General features: G+C 35.1%; 1 protein-coding gene across 1 annotated transcript in view; it reads right to left on the reverse strand.

Moving 5' to 3' along the window:
• The window catches only part of LOC139695406 (probable E3 ubiquitin-protein ligase HERC1), a 132,131-nt gene that overhangs the window by 48,938 nt on the left and 66,690 nt on the right, over positions 1-16,503 (reverse strand). Inside the window, exons 40-48 of the mRNA XM_071594142.1 lie at positions 14,484-14,799; positions 12,957-13,126; positions 12,056-12,197; positions 8,338-8,507; positions 8,017-8,167; positions 6,372-6,542; positions 5,409-5,594; positions 3,308-3,485; positions 1,144-1,480 (exon numbers count right to left, since the gene is read on the reverse strand). Of these exons, the coding sequence (XP_071450243.1) occupies positions 1,144-1,480; positions 3,308-3,485; positions 5,409-5,594; positions 6,372-6,542; positions 8,017-8,167; positions 8,338-8,507; positions 12,056-12,197; positions 12,957-13,126; positions 14,484-14,799 (1,821 nt within the window). The remainder of the gene's footprint in view (positions 1-1,143; positions 1,481-3,307; positions 3,486-5,408; positions 5,595-6,371; positions 6,543-8,016; positions 8,168-8,337; positions 8,508-12,055; positions 12,198-12,956; positions 13,127-14,483; positions 14,800-16,503) is intronic.

Raw genomic sequence — 16,503 nt, forward strand, 5'->3', positions numbered from 1 at the left:
ATCAATCAATCAATTTATTTGTCCAAGGATTTGTTGTACAAATATAAGACATGAAGTTATAGGATAGTAAAGCAGAATCTAAATTCTTTAACCCATTTTTCTCAGATAATAAAATATATATAGTTTTTCCCCTTTAAAGTATGAAATCACCTCAGGGTACTTACTTTTTACTCTGATAAATTCTAAGAGACCTAATTTCATGTCACTAGTACACAAGAAAATACGGTTGGGATGTATCTTAAACTGGATGTACCAAGTCCTGGGATTAATACAATATTATTATTAAAAATTGATTGATATGTAATTATTTTACATATTTTTACCAAAGTAGCCTGGATTCGGTCACCTTATAAGGTTATCAATAGTTAATCACCTTTTAATTATAACATTTTTATCATATTTACATTCATCAAAAAACTTTTAGGATTCAAATAATCAAGATCCAAAATCCAGGGTGTGATGCTGCAAATGGAATAAAACCTGGATCAGCTCACCCGTAGCTCAAATTAATTTTTTTAAGCTAGAGAAATCCCATTGCTCCCAAACTAAAAATGTATCTTATAAGATACTCACTCCCAAAAAGTTTCACCACAATTAGGAGAAATGTTTTATGCTTAAGCCATGAAAAATGTAAACATAGAAATCAAGCCATATGTTGATTTGATAGGCAAGGATAAATCACTACTTCTACTAATCCTGAAGGCGTGTGAAATTCATGCATCAGGGTAGGGGGACGAGTTCTTTTCCCTTCACCACTTACAGTTCCCCAGAAAGATCTGGGACTAAAAAAAAATCACTTGAATTGGATTAAGCTTAGGTGCCCAGAAGCAGGCCTTGGCCCTACTGGTAGCAGTCCAACTGAACTACCACACCCCTCATGATACATAAACGAACTACAAATTCTTATGAGTATACTTGATACTTTTTATTATATCATTTCTATTTTAAAACAGATACACAAATTAAATTAAAGACAAACATAGACTAAAACACAAATTAATTTCTACAGAGCCTTTTCTTTGAATTCTAAGCAACTGACACAATATTTCTGATAGAGATCTCTCTTTATGGTGAAATTGACATGATCAGATGTATTGCCAGTAAATTAAACATGATTAAATTTATGATGTACCAAACACATACCTTAGTACACATCTGAACAACCAGTGATGAAGCAGATGGATCCGATTGAGCAAGAGCTGCGATAGCTGTGCTCAAATAGGAGAGAGCAGCAGCCGCGGGGGGAGGAAGATGGTTTGCCAAGTGAGAGAGACCACCAAGTGTTGGCAGCAGTGGAGAAGACACAACACCCACTTTTGTCCTTCCTGTGGTGGATAACACGCCCATGGAAGCTGGCTGTCCAGACTGTGCCTCCAATTCCACCCTCCCTGTGGCCACCAGACTCATCAGGTGAACTACTTTGCGTATGTCAGAAAGCCCCATGGCACGGAGGCCATCAGCAATGTTACAAGATGACCCGCTGTTGTCATGAAACAATGGAAAACATTTAACTTTACCATTCATAAGCATCAAATAGTGGTATTTGATATGAATTCGTAAATAAGTTCAATAAATTTAATATGATGATTAGTGGTTTACCACATGTTTTGATCAATTTATAATACAAGGCATATTCATGAAGTAAGGGCCATTTGCTTAATTTAAATGTTGGTGCTTCAGAACACAGTTTCACTCCTGCAGCGCCATCTACTGATTCATTGAGAAGGTAGAGCAGCATTTGTTTGTTTCAGAAGTCGTTTGCTTGTCCGTGAATGCAAACAACAGTGTCCACGACAATCGTTCATCCCACCAGCTATGAAGTGCGTTCTGTCATACGATTCTTGAATGCAAAAGGATTGTCAGCTGCTGAAATTCATCGGGAGTTATGTCTAGTTTATGGACCTATAGTTATGCGTGAAGGAAAGGTTAGACAATGGTGCCGTGATTTTAAAAATGGACAAACAAATGCCCATGACGAAGAGCGAAGTAGCAGGCCCAGTATTCTGACCGATTATATTGTTTCGAAAAATCGAACAAAAACTGCTATGTGATTGTCGATTGACGATTAATGGCCTGGCTGGACGATTTCCTCAACTTGGACGCACTGCTGTCTACAATATTGTCACGGAAAACCTTGGATACCACAAATTGTGTGCAAGGTGGGTACCGAAAATGCTCAACGACCACCACAAAGAGCGAAGAATGTCCAGCGGACGAGAGTTTTTGGGCCCCCCACTGTACAGTCCTGACCTTACACCTAGCAACTACTTCCTCTTCTTGCACTTGAAACAGTGGCTTGGAGGACAACGTTTCGAATCCGAAGAGGAACTCAGGAACGGCATTGCCAATTGGTTCAACTCTCAGGCGGCGAGCTTCTATGCAGAGGGGTTAAAGAAGCTGGTATAGCGATACGAAAAATGCTTAGAAGTGAACGGCGATTATGTAGAAAAGTGAAGTAGGTTTGTAGCAAACTAAAAGTGCCAAAAATATGTGTTTCATATTAGTATATTTTTTCCTGTGACCAAACAGCCCTTAGTTTATGATCATGCCTCGTAATAATATTACTAATTTATTTATGATATTATTTAATATAATATAATGTAATACAATATAGTTGAATACACCATCAAATAATTCTTTTAAATTACAGTATGAAGTATTTACATTCTAGCAATGAACATGAAGATTAGCATAATAGGTTAAGGATTCAAGGGCCCCTCACTGGGTTAAAATGCTGAACACATTTTGAGGACAAACCCAACCATTGTCTTCAGAGGTGGCATTATATATCATTAAGAACAAAATCCTTCAGAGCAGTAGTATAATGCGTGGTATTCTTAATGGCTTTACTAAAAGTGGCCATATGGGATCAATGGATTGCTGAACTGATAGTGTTGGTCAAGGTTTTGATTTTGAACAAGTGTTACAAAATGGCCTGCTGGGGAAAATATACTTTAATATGCTCTTTTGAGGAAATATTGCTCGGTGTATTTTGTAAAAGAAGATGGGGAGTGATGTAAATTGAGTTTCAAATCAATTTTTACCCCTAGAGGCTAAGTGTACAGTTCAATTTCATTGTGCTGGCATTTTCCAATTTTAACTTTACACAAAAGATGCGGGTAACTTTTTGAATCATAATTTTGGAAAACAAGGCCCATCTTATATGCCATAAAATACGCTACCTGAAGATCAATAATTCGAAAACCCTTTGTACAATTCTACAAGAAATTGGATTAGCTGAAGTGCAGCCACAAAAATGGTTGTTCAATATAATTCTAAAAGGAAAAAAATACACTGGGATAATCACCTGGATGAGAGGAGAGAAAGAACTGTTAGAGTAATGGAGCGAGCCACCAATATCTTGGTTGCGGTGGCTGTCCTTTGGAGTGCAGTGATTCGGTCCTGAGATGACCGTAAAAGTGCAGCTTGTTCTCCAAGACTCTTGCGTTTCATATTATTGACCAATGAGGTCGTTCTAAAAATGACTGGAAAGTTAGACAAAAAATTAATGAAAATGCAATCCACCAGAAAATAATATTGAACGAAACATAACTTTAGAAAGATCACCATATCTGTAGTCAAACCAGTATCTATCAGGTCCACAGGGAAACCTCTCTTTCAAAAACTTTGAAGATTTTAAATCTCCTCTCTTTATAAATAATTCATTGTACTATAGTAGTTCAGAAGCAGCAGCTCAACTATTTTTTAACTAGCGATTCATTACATATTTACCTGACTAGAGCCAGAAATAAAATTCGTTAAAATTCTAATACCCTCTTACAGAGCCACACCTATATTTCATTATTTACCAGACTTGTGTAGAAGGTATCCAGCCATGCAATATTTTAAGAAAAATAACCTACCCAGAACAATGAGGCCTTAGTCCCTCAACCCTCCCCTTTGGGTCCCAAGGGCAGTACTTTGAAGGGGGACTAAGGTCTCATAGTCCTAGGTAGCCTATTTTTCACAAAATACTGCATGGCTAGCTCCTTTCTGGACATACCTCATTTATTATCATATCTTTCAACAAATCAGAAAATTACCTAAACAGAATTTTAGGCATAACTTAAAAATTGTTCTTCGGGGTTGGAATCTATAATGTAAAGGACTTGTGATACACTTACTATATTTTTTAAAATTTTATACAATTGTGATACTTTCTGTGCATTATTTTATGGGAGTATATCGTACATGTTGCACATTCTCCTGCAATTTGACACATTCCAGTACCCATGACTAATGAAAAAATAAATTACATTTTTACTATTATAATTAAAATGCTCCTTTCAGAACCCAACTAGCTGAAGCCTCCTTCATGACCTCTCACAGTACAATCCATCCCTCCAAAATGTCCACAAATGCACATTAAATGAATGTATGATGAGTACCTATATTTTTTTTGTTAATTCTCTTTCACATTCAATAGACCCTACAAGTATTTTTCATTTTTGAAATTTATTGAAACTCAAAACATTAAAAATTCTGTTAATATGGTTACAAAATGTTTTACACTAATATATTTCAAAGTCTTAACAAAACTTATCCATATTACGTGTATTCTTTGAATATATTCATTTCCCCCATTTCTGGCTCTCAGTTTCAGATAAAAGTTTCACAACAGACCAAGGATCTAATATTCTAAAGAGTTTTCCATTATTTTATCAAAAAATTAACACTTCAATCACTTCACTAAACTCTTAATTTGGCTCCAGAATTTTCACCATAATCTAATGACAAGCTATATCCCTATAGAGGCTTCTGGATGCTACCTATTAAAAAGGATGAAATTACTCACTCATTGAAAGTACAGTTTCTTTATCAAAAAGCAATAAGATGGTAGATAAACCAATTAAACCATCAGATAGTAGTGACTTACAACTGCACTTGACTGACTACAATGAAGTAACAACGATTCACACCAGTACACACAAATTTCTACTGATGGTTGTATAATGGAATACCATGATATCTAAATGACCTGTAAAGCATGATTGTCATAACTGAATGAAAGTATGATCATAACATGTGCTATACATGATTACACAATCCAAATTACATTAATCAACCATGACAGTTATGTCCATATTAAATGAGTTTGTAATTTTCCAGAGACTTTTTTAAAGGCACAATGCATTTCACCGACTTGTGGCATCATCAGGTCTTATGATACCATAAGTCGATTAAACACATTGTACCTTAAAATAAAATCTGTGGAAAATTACAAACTAAATTAATATTGACATCAAACAATTCCATGAAGTGAAGCCTAAAAGTTTAAAAGTACATGACAGTTATATTTTTTTATTTACTATAAATTTGCTCAACATACACTTGTAGCATTACAATTATGTACCACCCAAACTTTACCTCTACCCAAATTATATAGCTAAAAATAGCAGTTAACCTACCATCTGATTTACTTTCAACAGTGACTGAGGGGACAGTTGATGCTCCCAAAGGATCAGACTCTTTAAATAATATGGGATCTGGAATAGGTTTTCTTTCATTCAACCCCAAATATGGAGCTAATTTTGCAAAACTTTCCATTCCTTCCGCATATTTGGCACTAATGTCTGGTCCAGGCATTTCCACTTCTGTAATTAAAAAAAGAAATTTCAACAGTAAAATTAAATGAACTGTGAAGTTGTTTTGGTTTACTGTAATACTAAACAATAATTCCAAATGATAATATGAATAATGCAAAAGCTATAAACATTCAAGGAGCCCTGAGGAAAACAGTGGAGTTAGCTGTTGAACTAGAACAAACCCTCAAAAAAATCTTTGAATCATCATTAAAATATCACAATTTACTTCTTTTTCTTCTCATGGCACACTATTTCATACCCAACGGATTTAAATCTACATTTGAATATCATAGTTGGGGTTAAATCTACCAAATATAGGTCTCCAATTTTAAATCAGACCATATTTGTACTGGTATAAAAAAAACCATAAACACAGTAATCAGCCCGAAGGTTGGTTTAGCTGGTGATGGTAGAGATCACCCAGTACTAAGCCCTATACGGCGTGTGAAAATTCACACATCAGGATAGGGGGGCCAGTTCCTTTCCCTGTGCCGGTAATGGTTTCCCAGGAAGACCTGGTACCCGAAAAATCAATTTAGCTTGGGTGGAGCTGCAGGTGCCCAGAGTGCCTTACCCGGGAATCGAACCCGGGACCCTCTGGTCAGCAGTCCAAAGCTCTACCCACTGGACTACTGCGACCCACTTGTACTGGTATAATAAACATAAATGCTACTTGTAAAAAGAACAAGAAGCATTTATGTTAAGAATAATTAAAAAGTTTAACAGAAAGGTATTACGATAATAAGTAATTACATTAGCCGATACAAAATCAGTAAAACCACATACCTTCATCAGGAATAATACCTGATGACATCAGATCTGGTGCAATCACTTGAGCCATGGTTGATGGTGGAATGTCAAAGTTTTGATTTTGCTGAGATTCATAGATCCTGGGAAAGCACTGATACTGTGTATTATATTTATTCTGACAGGCATAACACATCAGGTAATTGGTGCCTAAAATTAAAAATACTCGTGTGAGTCCATATCTCATATTGAAATCCACATAGAAAATGTATGATCAAAGATGTTTGGGTTTCACTCGTCAACCCACCAAATTTACCCATTTATTTCTCTTTCATACATGGGTCATTCAAAAACTCCTTAGAAAATCCAAGAGCATAGGAAAAACAGCCAGCAGTATTAAAAAAGTTATTTTTCCTTCATTGAGACTCATCTTTTGTAAGACTGCTGTTAAAGTTTCAGCTATATCCACCATATGGTTTAATTTTCATTGGTAATTGAAGCTATAAACTTTTGTTTATTTAGAAAAATAAAAAAAAATGAGCTTCATGCCATGAATAAACACTTCATTTAAAAGGTTTAACACCGAAAGAGATCAAAGCCGAGTTGGATGAAGTTAGTGGCACATCTGCTCCTGTGTTTGCGAATTTTAATATTTGAATGAATGAGTTAAAACGTGGCATACATCCACAGATGATAACCCTTGTTCAGGACATCCAGTGGAAAAGTCTTCCTATGAAACGATTGACAAAATCTACAATATGGTTTTGAGTGATTAAAGAATCAAAATTTGCAAATTAGTTGACGCCACAGACACACGTGTCACATATCACCGAGTTTTTAATTTTGCATGAAAAATTAGGTATGAAAAAAATCCCGGCATGATAGGCACACAGCATTTGCTCCTATTGGAGAACAAACACAATCATATGGTTGAATCAGAGGTTGGTTCAGCACTTTCCCGTTGCAATCCTGACAAGTTTCTATGTCGATAGATCATTGCAAATGAAACATGGTTACACTACTACACTCCAGAGACAAAGCAACAGTCACAACAGTGGAATTCTTAGGGCAATTCATCTCCGAAGAATGCAAAGACAGCAATATAAGTCAACTAGGTAATGGCCGGTTTTTGTGATGCATGCCCAATCATCTACAGCGAATACTTGTAAAAAAGACTAATGATAAAAGTAGAGTATTATGAGTCATTGTTGCACCACCTGGATGAAGAAATCAAGAAAAAAGTATTCATTTGGTAAAGAGAAAAATTCTCCTTCATCAAGACAATGCACAGGTGCAAACCTGTGCAGTTTGATGGCAAAAATTATGGATTTACAGAATTATTGCAACATCCATCAAATTTATCAGATTTAGCCTTTAGTGAATTTCTTTACTTTCAAACTTGGAAAAATGGCTTGGTGGAAAACGATTCACATCAAATGAGGTCATCGTCCATACAGATGCCTATTTTGAGAACCTTCCAAAATCCTACTTTTTGGACAGCTTAACAGCTTTTGGACAGTTGTGGAAATGCTGGGAAAAGTATTTCAAGCTAAAAGAATACTATGTTTATAAACAAAAAAAATTACCCAAAATAATTTCTTTTTCTATTTTTTCTTAAGGACTAAATGAATGACCCACGAAATTACACAAGACTGCATCAAATACATAAAAATATAGCACAAACCTATGATATTTCCACAAGAACCAGCACCCCACAACTGGCCACAACCAGGGTGAGAAGAAATCATGTGCCCAGCAAGATACGATGAGGGCACAAAGCAGATTCCGCACACAGATGAAGGTCCTCCAGTCAGCTGAACAGAGTCAGTCGGAAACTGTGACATGGAAATGTAAGCATAAGTAACTTTACCCTCATTATTGCATATAAATGATTCATAAGCCGTCAACACACATGGATTAGGATCTAGAACAAAGTTACCCAATACAGCATAACATTATTTTATTTCATTGCATTATTATGTATAACTGTGTCATTAATACATACCATTCCATATGGGTTGACCACATCATAGAAGTCTAATATCATATCTGATCCCTCATCTGGTTCACCACTCTCCATATCTGGCCCTGAGAAACCATACAAAGGATGTGCCTCACCACGAACATGCAACCTTTCTCTATCACGATCACGCTCACGGCTCTCCCGCTCTTGGGCTATGGGAAACAAATACCATACTTTAGATATTGACTACGCAGAAGTGTATTACAAGGAAAAATGTGTATCCTCATATCTAAGTTATTCTTATTCCTACCCATCAACTATGGTTTGGATGTGTACCATCAATTAAAATCACTTGACCATGATTCCTTATAATTTGGAGTACAAGACAACTCAAATATAAACTCAAAAGTATACTTTTTAGGGTGATATAGCAACTAAAATCATCAGCTAGCTGACTGCAATTAAGGAAGATGACTAAAAGCTAAGGTCACTGGTGCCATTTGAGAAAGGTGGGAAATTTGGTACAGGTAGAATGTTCAGAATGAGAAACAATCAGCAATGGCATAAGCCTTCTCTTAATGATGGGCACCAAGGGGTCCAAAGTTTAGCACCCCATCCAACACATGGTACACTCACTTAACTCAAGTAAGGATCGAGATACCACTAAAAATTCTGTTACCTCTGGGATTAGAACCCAAGCCTTGGGGGTGAGAAACCAGCACATTAGCCACCATACCATCCCAATCCCCAAAGTCATTAGCTTGGGTATAATTTTAAGACAAGGAAAGGGGTTAAATTAAAAAAAAAAACCTTCGGCATTTCACAAACTCATAAGCATAAGTATCAGTTCATATACAAAGCTACAAGTGTCATTCCAATATCCCCTAACAAGGCAGAAATAAGTTCAACAGATTCAGGCTTCAGGTTGTGGAAGTTCATCATAATGAAATAAGGACAATTTGCACTTTTCCACAGTTTATTTAACGTACGACGCGTTTCAACTCACAGAGTCATCATCAGGTACAAAAAAAAGTACATATAAATAAAAAAGTACATATAAATAAGGACTCCTTACTATTTAGTTTGTCTTGCACCTGATGATGACTCTGTGAGTTGAAATGCGTCGTACGTTAAATAAACTGTGGAAAAGTGCAAATTGTCCTTATTTCATTAAGGCAGAAATACCTCAAGCTGATGCACAATCCTGAGGATCTTATTCAGAGTAAAACAAAATTTTAAAATATGCAATGAAAATTAAGCAACAATGATGCATCCAAAAATAAAATGATGATAGTACAACTAATCAGAAAGGTACTGATATTCATTATGAAGACAAACATTATTACACGCAGTCTGTCATACAAGAATACAGGCATATTCAAGCCCTCCCTGTCCTCCATTATCCAATTCAAGCTGGCATAAAATCTTTCTTGCTTGAAGTCATTCAACTTTTTTTTTCTCCTTCCTCTCCTTACGGTACTTCCCTCAAATAAGAATTTCCCATTTCAGTAAGTGTCTTTCATCACCAACTCCCTTCAAACCTCATTTCTAAATTCATCCAGCCATTTAAGACTTAGTGTTCTTCTCCAAATCTGTATTTTAAAATTTTCTCTTGTCTGTGATGACCAGGCTTCACATTTGTACAGAAAAACCCTCCAAATTAACCAGTACGCACAGGGTAAGTACTTAGCCATCATCTTTTTTGTCTCTTTTACTTACTTCGTTGTCATTCTACCACAGAGATCTTTCTCACTTCTTCCTTTCTGGTTTCAATTAGCTTGGTCTACTTTCAAATAATTCTTAATCCATATTCTTCCAGGTGATTCAGCATTTTTCTGTATTTTCTGTACTTTCCACAAACCAGATGTCATCTGCTAACTTAATGCAATTAATTTTTCTCTCGTATACACTCACTCCTATTTTTTCCATTCAGCCTGGTTTGTAAGGGAATGCAAATTATCATGTTCCAAATATATTGGTAGTCAAAGGAGAGAAGAGTTGGAGTCACTAGCTGTCAGAGGGAAAGGTGAAGCGGACAGGGAATCCTCCAAAGGCTAAGGAGGAAGATTTTAAGGTTATATTATTCCACAAATTTTATTTACGATACCATATTCCATCTTCATTATCAGACTCAGGGTCAAAAACACAACTCAGAAGGTATCCGCAATTATTTTAGGATGGCAATCTGGGTATAAGTAAATAGAGTAGTACGAGTTTTCAAATTATTGATCCTGACATACCACACTTGACAGCATTGTCATTCCACCCTGTCGAACTTCCTTTCTGAATTCTGGCATAGCAAAAAATGGTTAAGGAAAGGGAACTTGGGATGCAAGCAGAAGATGTTTCAGGAGTGAGAAAGCAGCAATAAAATGAGTGACTTTAGATGACTATTATTTGGTTATATATGCATAAAATATTTAAAATACAAAATTAGATGACAAATAAAATACACATTTTTTCCAAAATTATGGTTAAAAAAACACCTGCATTTTATATGTGAAGGGTGACCACTGAATTCTGAATGTTTTTTACACTCCAGATGATCAGTAATACCTATTTTGACAACATTATATTTACTTATAAATAATTTATTATTTGAGTGAAGAATGTTATAGTTGAGATTGTAATTATTAAGTTCATTGCTATTACGTGTTGTGAATATCGTGTCACTTGCTTCTGCAATGTGCAAGTGATCAATTGAATGAATTTGATCATAATTTATAACATTTGATCATACCTAAACAACATGTGCTCTTCTTACTGAATGGAATTATTTGTCTTGACTAAAATTACCCTAATAAATATGACAATAGGAGACAAGAGATCAAGCTACACAATTCAATAAAAACTAAGACGGTTAGACTATGCTAAGGAACATGGATTCATAGATTTATTATAAATGCACAAAAGAAAACTTTTATGGAACAGTGTCACATAGGAAATGCGGATAAAATTATAGTACCATTTGAGGTACCATCCAACATGACTACATGTTGGTGAGGTGTCACACTTTTACACAGAATGCTAAAACTTTTTCTTGAGTGTGCCCTACTGAAATTAGGGTTCATCCTACATGCTGGTGCATCTTTTATGCCATCAAATACTGTATTTATTTATTATTTAAGATGGTCAAAAGACATAGAACTCATCAGTCTGAACTATTTACATTGACACACATGAAATAGGAAAATAAACATAAAATCAGATAATAAAAAAGAGATAATAACAATAAACACATACTGATAGCTGAAGATTCACATTTTGAGTTTGCCATAAAAAACTCATCCATATGGCAATACAACTTGCTTAGTAACAGTTTACAAAATTTTACTTTAAAAGTAGAGGCAGAAATAATCAATTTAATTAATTTTGGAAACTTTTTGCAAATCTGTGAAGCAGAATAGTGAAGAAATACATATTTCTGAGTATTTCACTTCCAAATGAAACACATTTCCAGGGTTTTAACCTATCCCTGATTTTTCTTGTTTTCCAAGATTGAATTCCAATTCCCTAAACCTCTATACAACTTGTAGGATTTGAGCTTTCTCGTCTGATATGTTTGTGGAGGCTAAAATATTACACACAATTATCATTTTAAGAAATAGATCATCACATGCATAATAAGGAGACTCAAAAGTCACAGTAATTTGATTCTAGGGATTTAATTAAAACACGAAAATATTATTTTACTGTGTTTAGTTCCAGAAAAAAGCATATTATACTAATTCAAATTATAATGGATGACTAAATAACTTACAATTATTTCCACTTCTTTCTGCCAGATAATTTCTTATGTCAGAGCAAGCACGTCGCCTTGGACCAAGTCCTCTTCTCAAAAATGTTGCTTCAGGAACCATTCTAGCCTCAATATCTGAAGATCGGCGTGTCTGTTCATGTGCCTTGTGAATAAGGAATATGATTCACAAGAATTTTAATTAATTAAATACTGTTAAATAATACATCCTTGGGAATGTTCCCAAATGGTTAAAATACTCCAGCCTGACAATATACTGCCTCCTAACTTTCATTTCTTGAAAGATATGAACATGACATTTCCTCAGATTAAAAGTTTCAAATTAGAAAAAAAACATCCTTATATCCTAGGGGATGAATTCCTCGATATTTTCCTTGATTTCCTGGTTATTGAGGAATAGTTTAAAAATCCCCTATCTACGTAATAACTTCATAATTTTTGTACCATTATTCCTCAAGTAATGGTTTGTTTAGGCAGAACACTTAACGCAAAAACCCATTGAGGATCTCACAAACATTTTTAATCTCACACACATCAACTCAAAATTTAATTTTGAAAAAACTGCACACAACTTAAAAATATAAACTCTCAGGTAGAGATGTGTGATATTTGAAGGTAATTAGATTAATTTTTTATCCAGCAAATATCCATTTCAAGCTAATGAAGGTCAAGCACAGCTCTGATATAAACATACATTTATATTATGGCTAATATTTTTCTTATTCCTTTTTCAGTTTCTTCTATTTCTATAGATTTTAAATTTCATGACAAAAAATAGGAAGAGCACAAACAGAGAAGGTTAGTTTATCGAACTAGCTGCTTTCAATTCATTAAATGAACTGTTTGCCAAATTCGATTTGTAGTGAAAAGACATTATTTACACATCACTAATTTCAGATATTACCTGAGATCTTCCTAAAAGACCTGATGAGGATGATATAGATGCAGCTCCAACATTTGACCTTTCAACATCATCTTCTTCACCATCAGAACCTTCAGTTGTGATACAGGGGTGCTCAACCATCCATGTTGCTAACTGGTTAATTGCATGTGCAGATACTTCTCTGGAGCAACCTTTGGTGGAGGTTACATGAAGGAATTGAAAAAAGTATTACAAAATAGTAAGAATAAAACCTTTATAAATACACCTCAAACCACTATTTTTCAACACAAAAATGCACAAGTGAACAAATATTAAGCATTGCATTTACCATACCCAAATATTTAATCATTCTACAAGCTTGTATAAACAGCAAGAAGCAAATTCAGTAGATAAAAAATGAATTTTCTGCTAAGATACAAAACTACTGCATGAGAACACAGCACCCTTATCAGTTACACGATATTGACTTGAATAGATGTTATGAGAAAAAGGCTTGTAAACAGTCATGTTTTCCCGTCAATCACTGTAACATTATATTCTACTGTTTCAGACTTCACTTTGTGGAAGTATTTAATACCCACACTAAATAGACTTAGTACTATACTACTATATATTAGCTATATTAGTGATTTGTCATGAGTTTGATGTTGAAGTTTTTGGGGGAAAGGGGGATGTGAAGGAGGCGGTGGATCATCGAGTGGAGGACTGCATGTTTGTGAGAAAAATGTTGGGTAAAATCATTAGGAATTATGTGGTCTGTAACTTGGCATGCTTTTTTTGGTCTTGGTTCACCAGGGTTCTTCTATTGGGACAATTGGGCTTTGGTTTCGACGCCATAACCACATACCAATGATTTGTCACCAGTTATGATCCTTTTGAGGAAATCAGGATCATCATTGACGTCATTTAACAGCTCCTGAGCAATGCTCATGTGACAGTTCTTCTGGTAAAAATTAAGCGGCTTCGGAACAAACTTTGCTGACACACGTCTCATGCCCAAAACATCCAAAAAAATTGCCCGGCATGAGCCAACCGATATGCCAACATCCTCAGCAACTTCTCTAATAGTGATTCGTCAATTTTTCAACACAATTTTCTTCACTGCTTCAACCCTTTCATCCATTGTTGACATGCAGGGGCATCCAGAGCAAGGTTAGTCATTGGCATCTTCTTGGCCATCTTGGAAGAGCTTGTACCACTTATTAACATTTTTTTTACTCAGAAGAGGCTTACCATATGCCATTGTCAACATTTCAAATATTTTAAAGCATTTAATTCCATTTTTTTCATAAAATTTTATGCAAATTCTTTGGTTCAATTTTTTAATAGTAGAAAATTGCCGAGCACACCAAAACATGTCTAACATTTGTATCTGTCAATCACAAACTACATTGTTAAAACCGTACACAAATATTTGGGACATGTGTAACCAAACAACAAAACAAAAAAATCGAAAATCGAATGAATGTTGCCTGCAAAATTTGAAAAGTCACCTTACTTTTTGAACACACCATGTATGTATCATATTTCCCTCTCAAAATAACTTACCTATGGCACAGATGGCTTTTTTCACCAGCTTGAGAGAGAATCCCATTTCCAGCAGAGGAGCAGCTATTGGAGGTGGTGGAGGAGATGGAGACCTGACACGTCGAAGAAGTGGTGCAGACAAAGGTGAGGGGTGAACAATTCTCCTCTGCGAAGGGCTATGTGGTGAAGGTGCCTCCGAATAGCTGAGAGGACCCAAACCCGTGAGGGGCAGGGAAGATGGGGGTACAATGGAAGACATCTGCCTGGCTATTCGCGACAGAGTTGGCGGCACATTACGGGTAGATGAGCCCATTAAGCAGTTGTTATCCCCACCATCCTGAAGAAAAATGAAATCTTACACTATACCAAGGAAAAGCACCCTGTATATTAATGGAAAGAGGCAAAAAGCAAAAAGAACAGGCTTTTAGGGGGCCCACAAATTCCCAGTCTCCCTTTAAATCAGTAGTTGTCTACTCAAAAGAGCTCAATACTAACTTTTCAAACTCTACATTTAGTATACAAAACTTAAACCAAACACAATTAGAAGCATATTAATTTGAGCAGAGAAAAAACTTTTCTCACAAGAAAAGTATTTAGGACAAACCTGGGAATACAGGCAAGATCATTAGAAGAATTATACCATTAGAAGCAGCACTAAAAAAAGGGTAGGGCATTAATGATGGTCACAGTGAATATAGACATTAATACTTTGATATGAGGCATTGCCAAGTCTGGTTCTGAAAAATGATCATCAAAGGGAGAAGATAAGCATAGATTGAAGATTTTAAGCAAGTGGGAATGGAGAGAAAAGGAAAATATGAAATGGACAGAAGGGAAAAAAATGAATGAGTGCTTAGCATGTTAGGGGAATACCATAAGTTGATGGTAGAAATTTAAATAAGGCAGCTTCAAGTAGATACAGGATATAATGAAAGGAAATAGGATTTTGAAGACTGTCATAGAAGGAAAGATATGGGTAAAGCATATGAAATGAATTGCATATTGGATGTTATGAAGGGAAATTGCAAATATATGGAAGTGATAATTGATTTGGAGTATCACATATGGTTTGCCATGGTTGGATTTGCTGTTTTTTTAGAAGACTATGGCATTATTAAATAGTTTGCTCTATCTGGTCTAACTGCTCTATCTAAAGGGTCTATCTGAATCTATCCTTGCCGGCACTCAAACCGCAGTAAACAACCCAAAAAACGGGTAAAATGGGTTAAAGTAGATAAAGCAATTAAAAGGCTAGTCATCAACTTGCCTCTTCCTTGAGGCCAGACAAATTTTCCCTTCAAGAACTCATGGTGACTGTGATAATTATCCGGAATGTGCGACCACCAGAGAGAAAAGTACAGAAAAAGATAAAAGAAAATATTTGTGTAAATTATTCAATATTTTCTAATGTATCTAGTTCATCACTTGTGAGCACAAAATGTTGTTAAATAAAATTATTTAAGAACAGAATTATTATTTAAGTAATATCTTATAAGTTATAAAAAACTAAATGATCACAAGATGTTTATTATGCAATAATATAAAAAAATACAGGTAGATTTTCAGCATGAACTAGCTACTTTTCAAAGGGCTGCACATATTTCACAATAATGTCGACTGGAATCACTTACGTAGAAGAAATATAACATTAGGAAAAGACAGTTGATAAGTCACCTTTCAATTTTATCACATAATAATATACAAGATTTCTAATACTGAAAGGTTGGGATGTGATGATTTCCATGCAGTGAAGAATATGATTCATGAATGCTATCAAGTGAATTTGCAAAATTATTTTCATCAGAATGTCATAATAAAAGACCAAAAAATTCTTACTTAATTTTTTTCCTGCATTATTTTGATGCAAAGGGCCAAAATATGTGCATAATAATTATTCCAAAAAATAATATCAATCAACACTTTATAAATACAGAAGACTGCTTCGCAAGTGAAGTTAAATTACTTATTTTTTGACTTTCTTGGATAAACTGCTGTTATTCTAAGTCATGATTTTGAAATAATTAAAGGCTAATAGAAAAAA

The sequence above is a fragment of the Hetaerina americana genome, unplaced genomic scaffold (assembly GCF_022747635.1).
Source record: "Hetaerina americana unplaced genomic scaffold, ioHetAmer1.1.p SCAF_6, whole genome shotgun sequence".
NCBI classification, from domain to species: domain Eukaryota; kingdom Metazoa; phylum Arthropoda; class Insecta; order Odonata; family Calopterygidae; genus Hetaerina; species Hetaerina americana.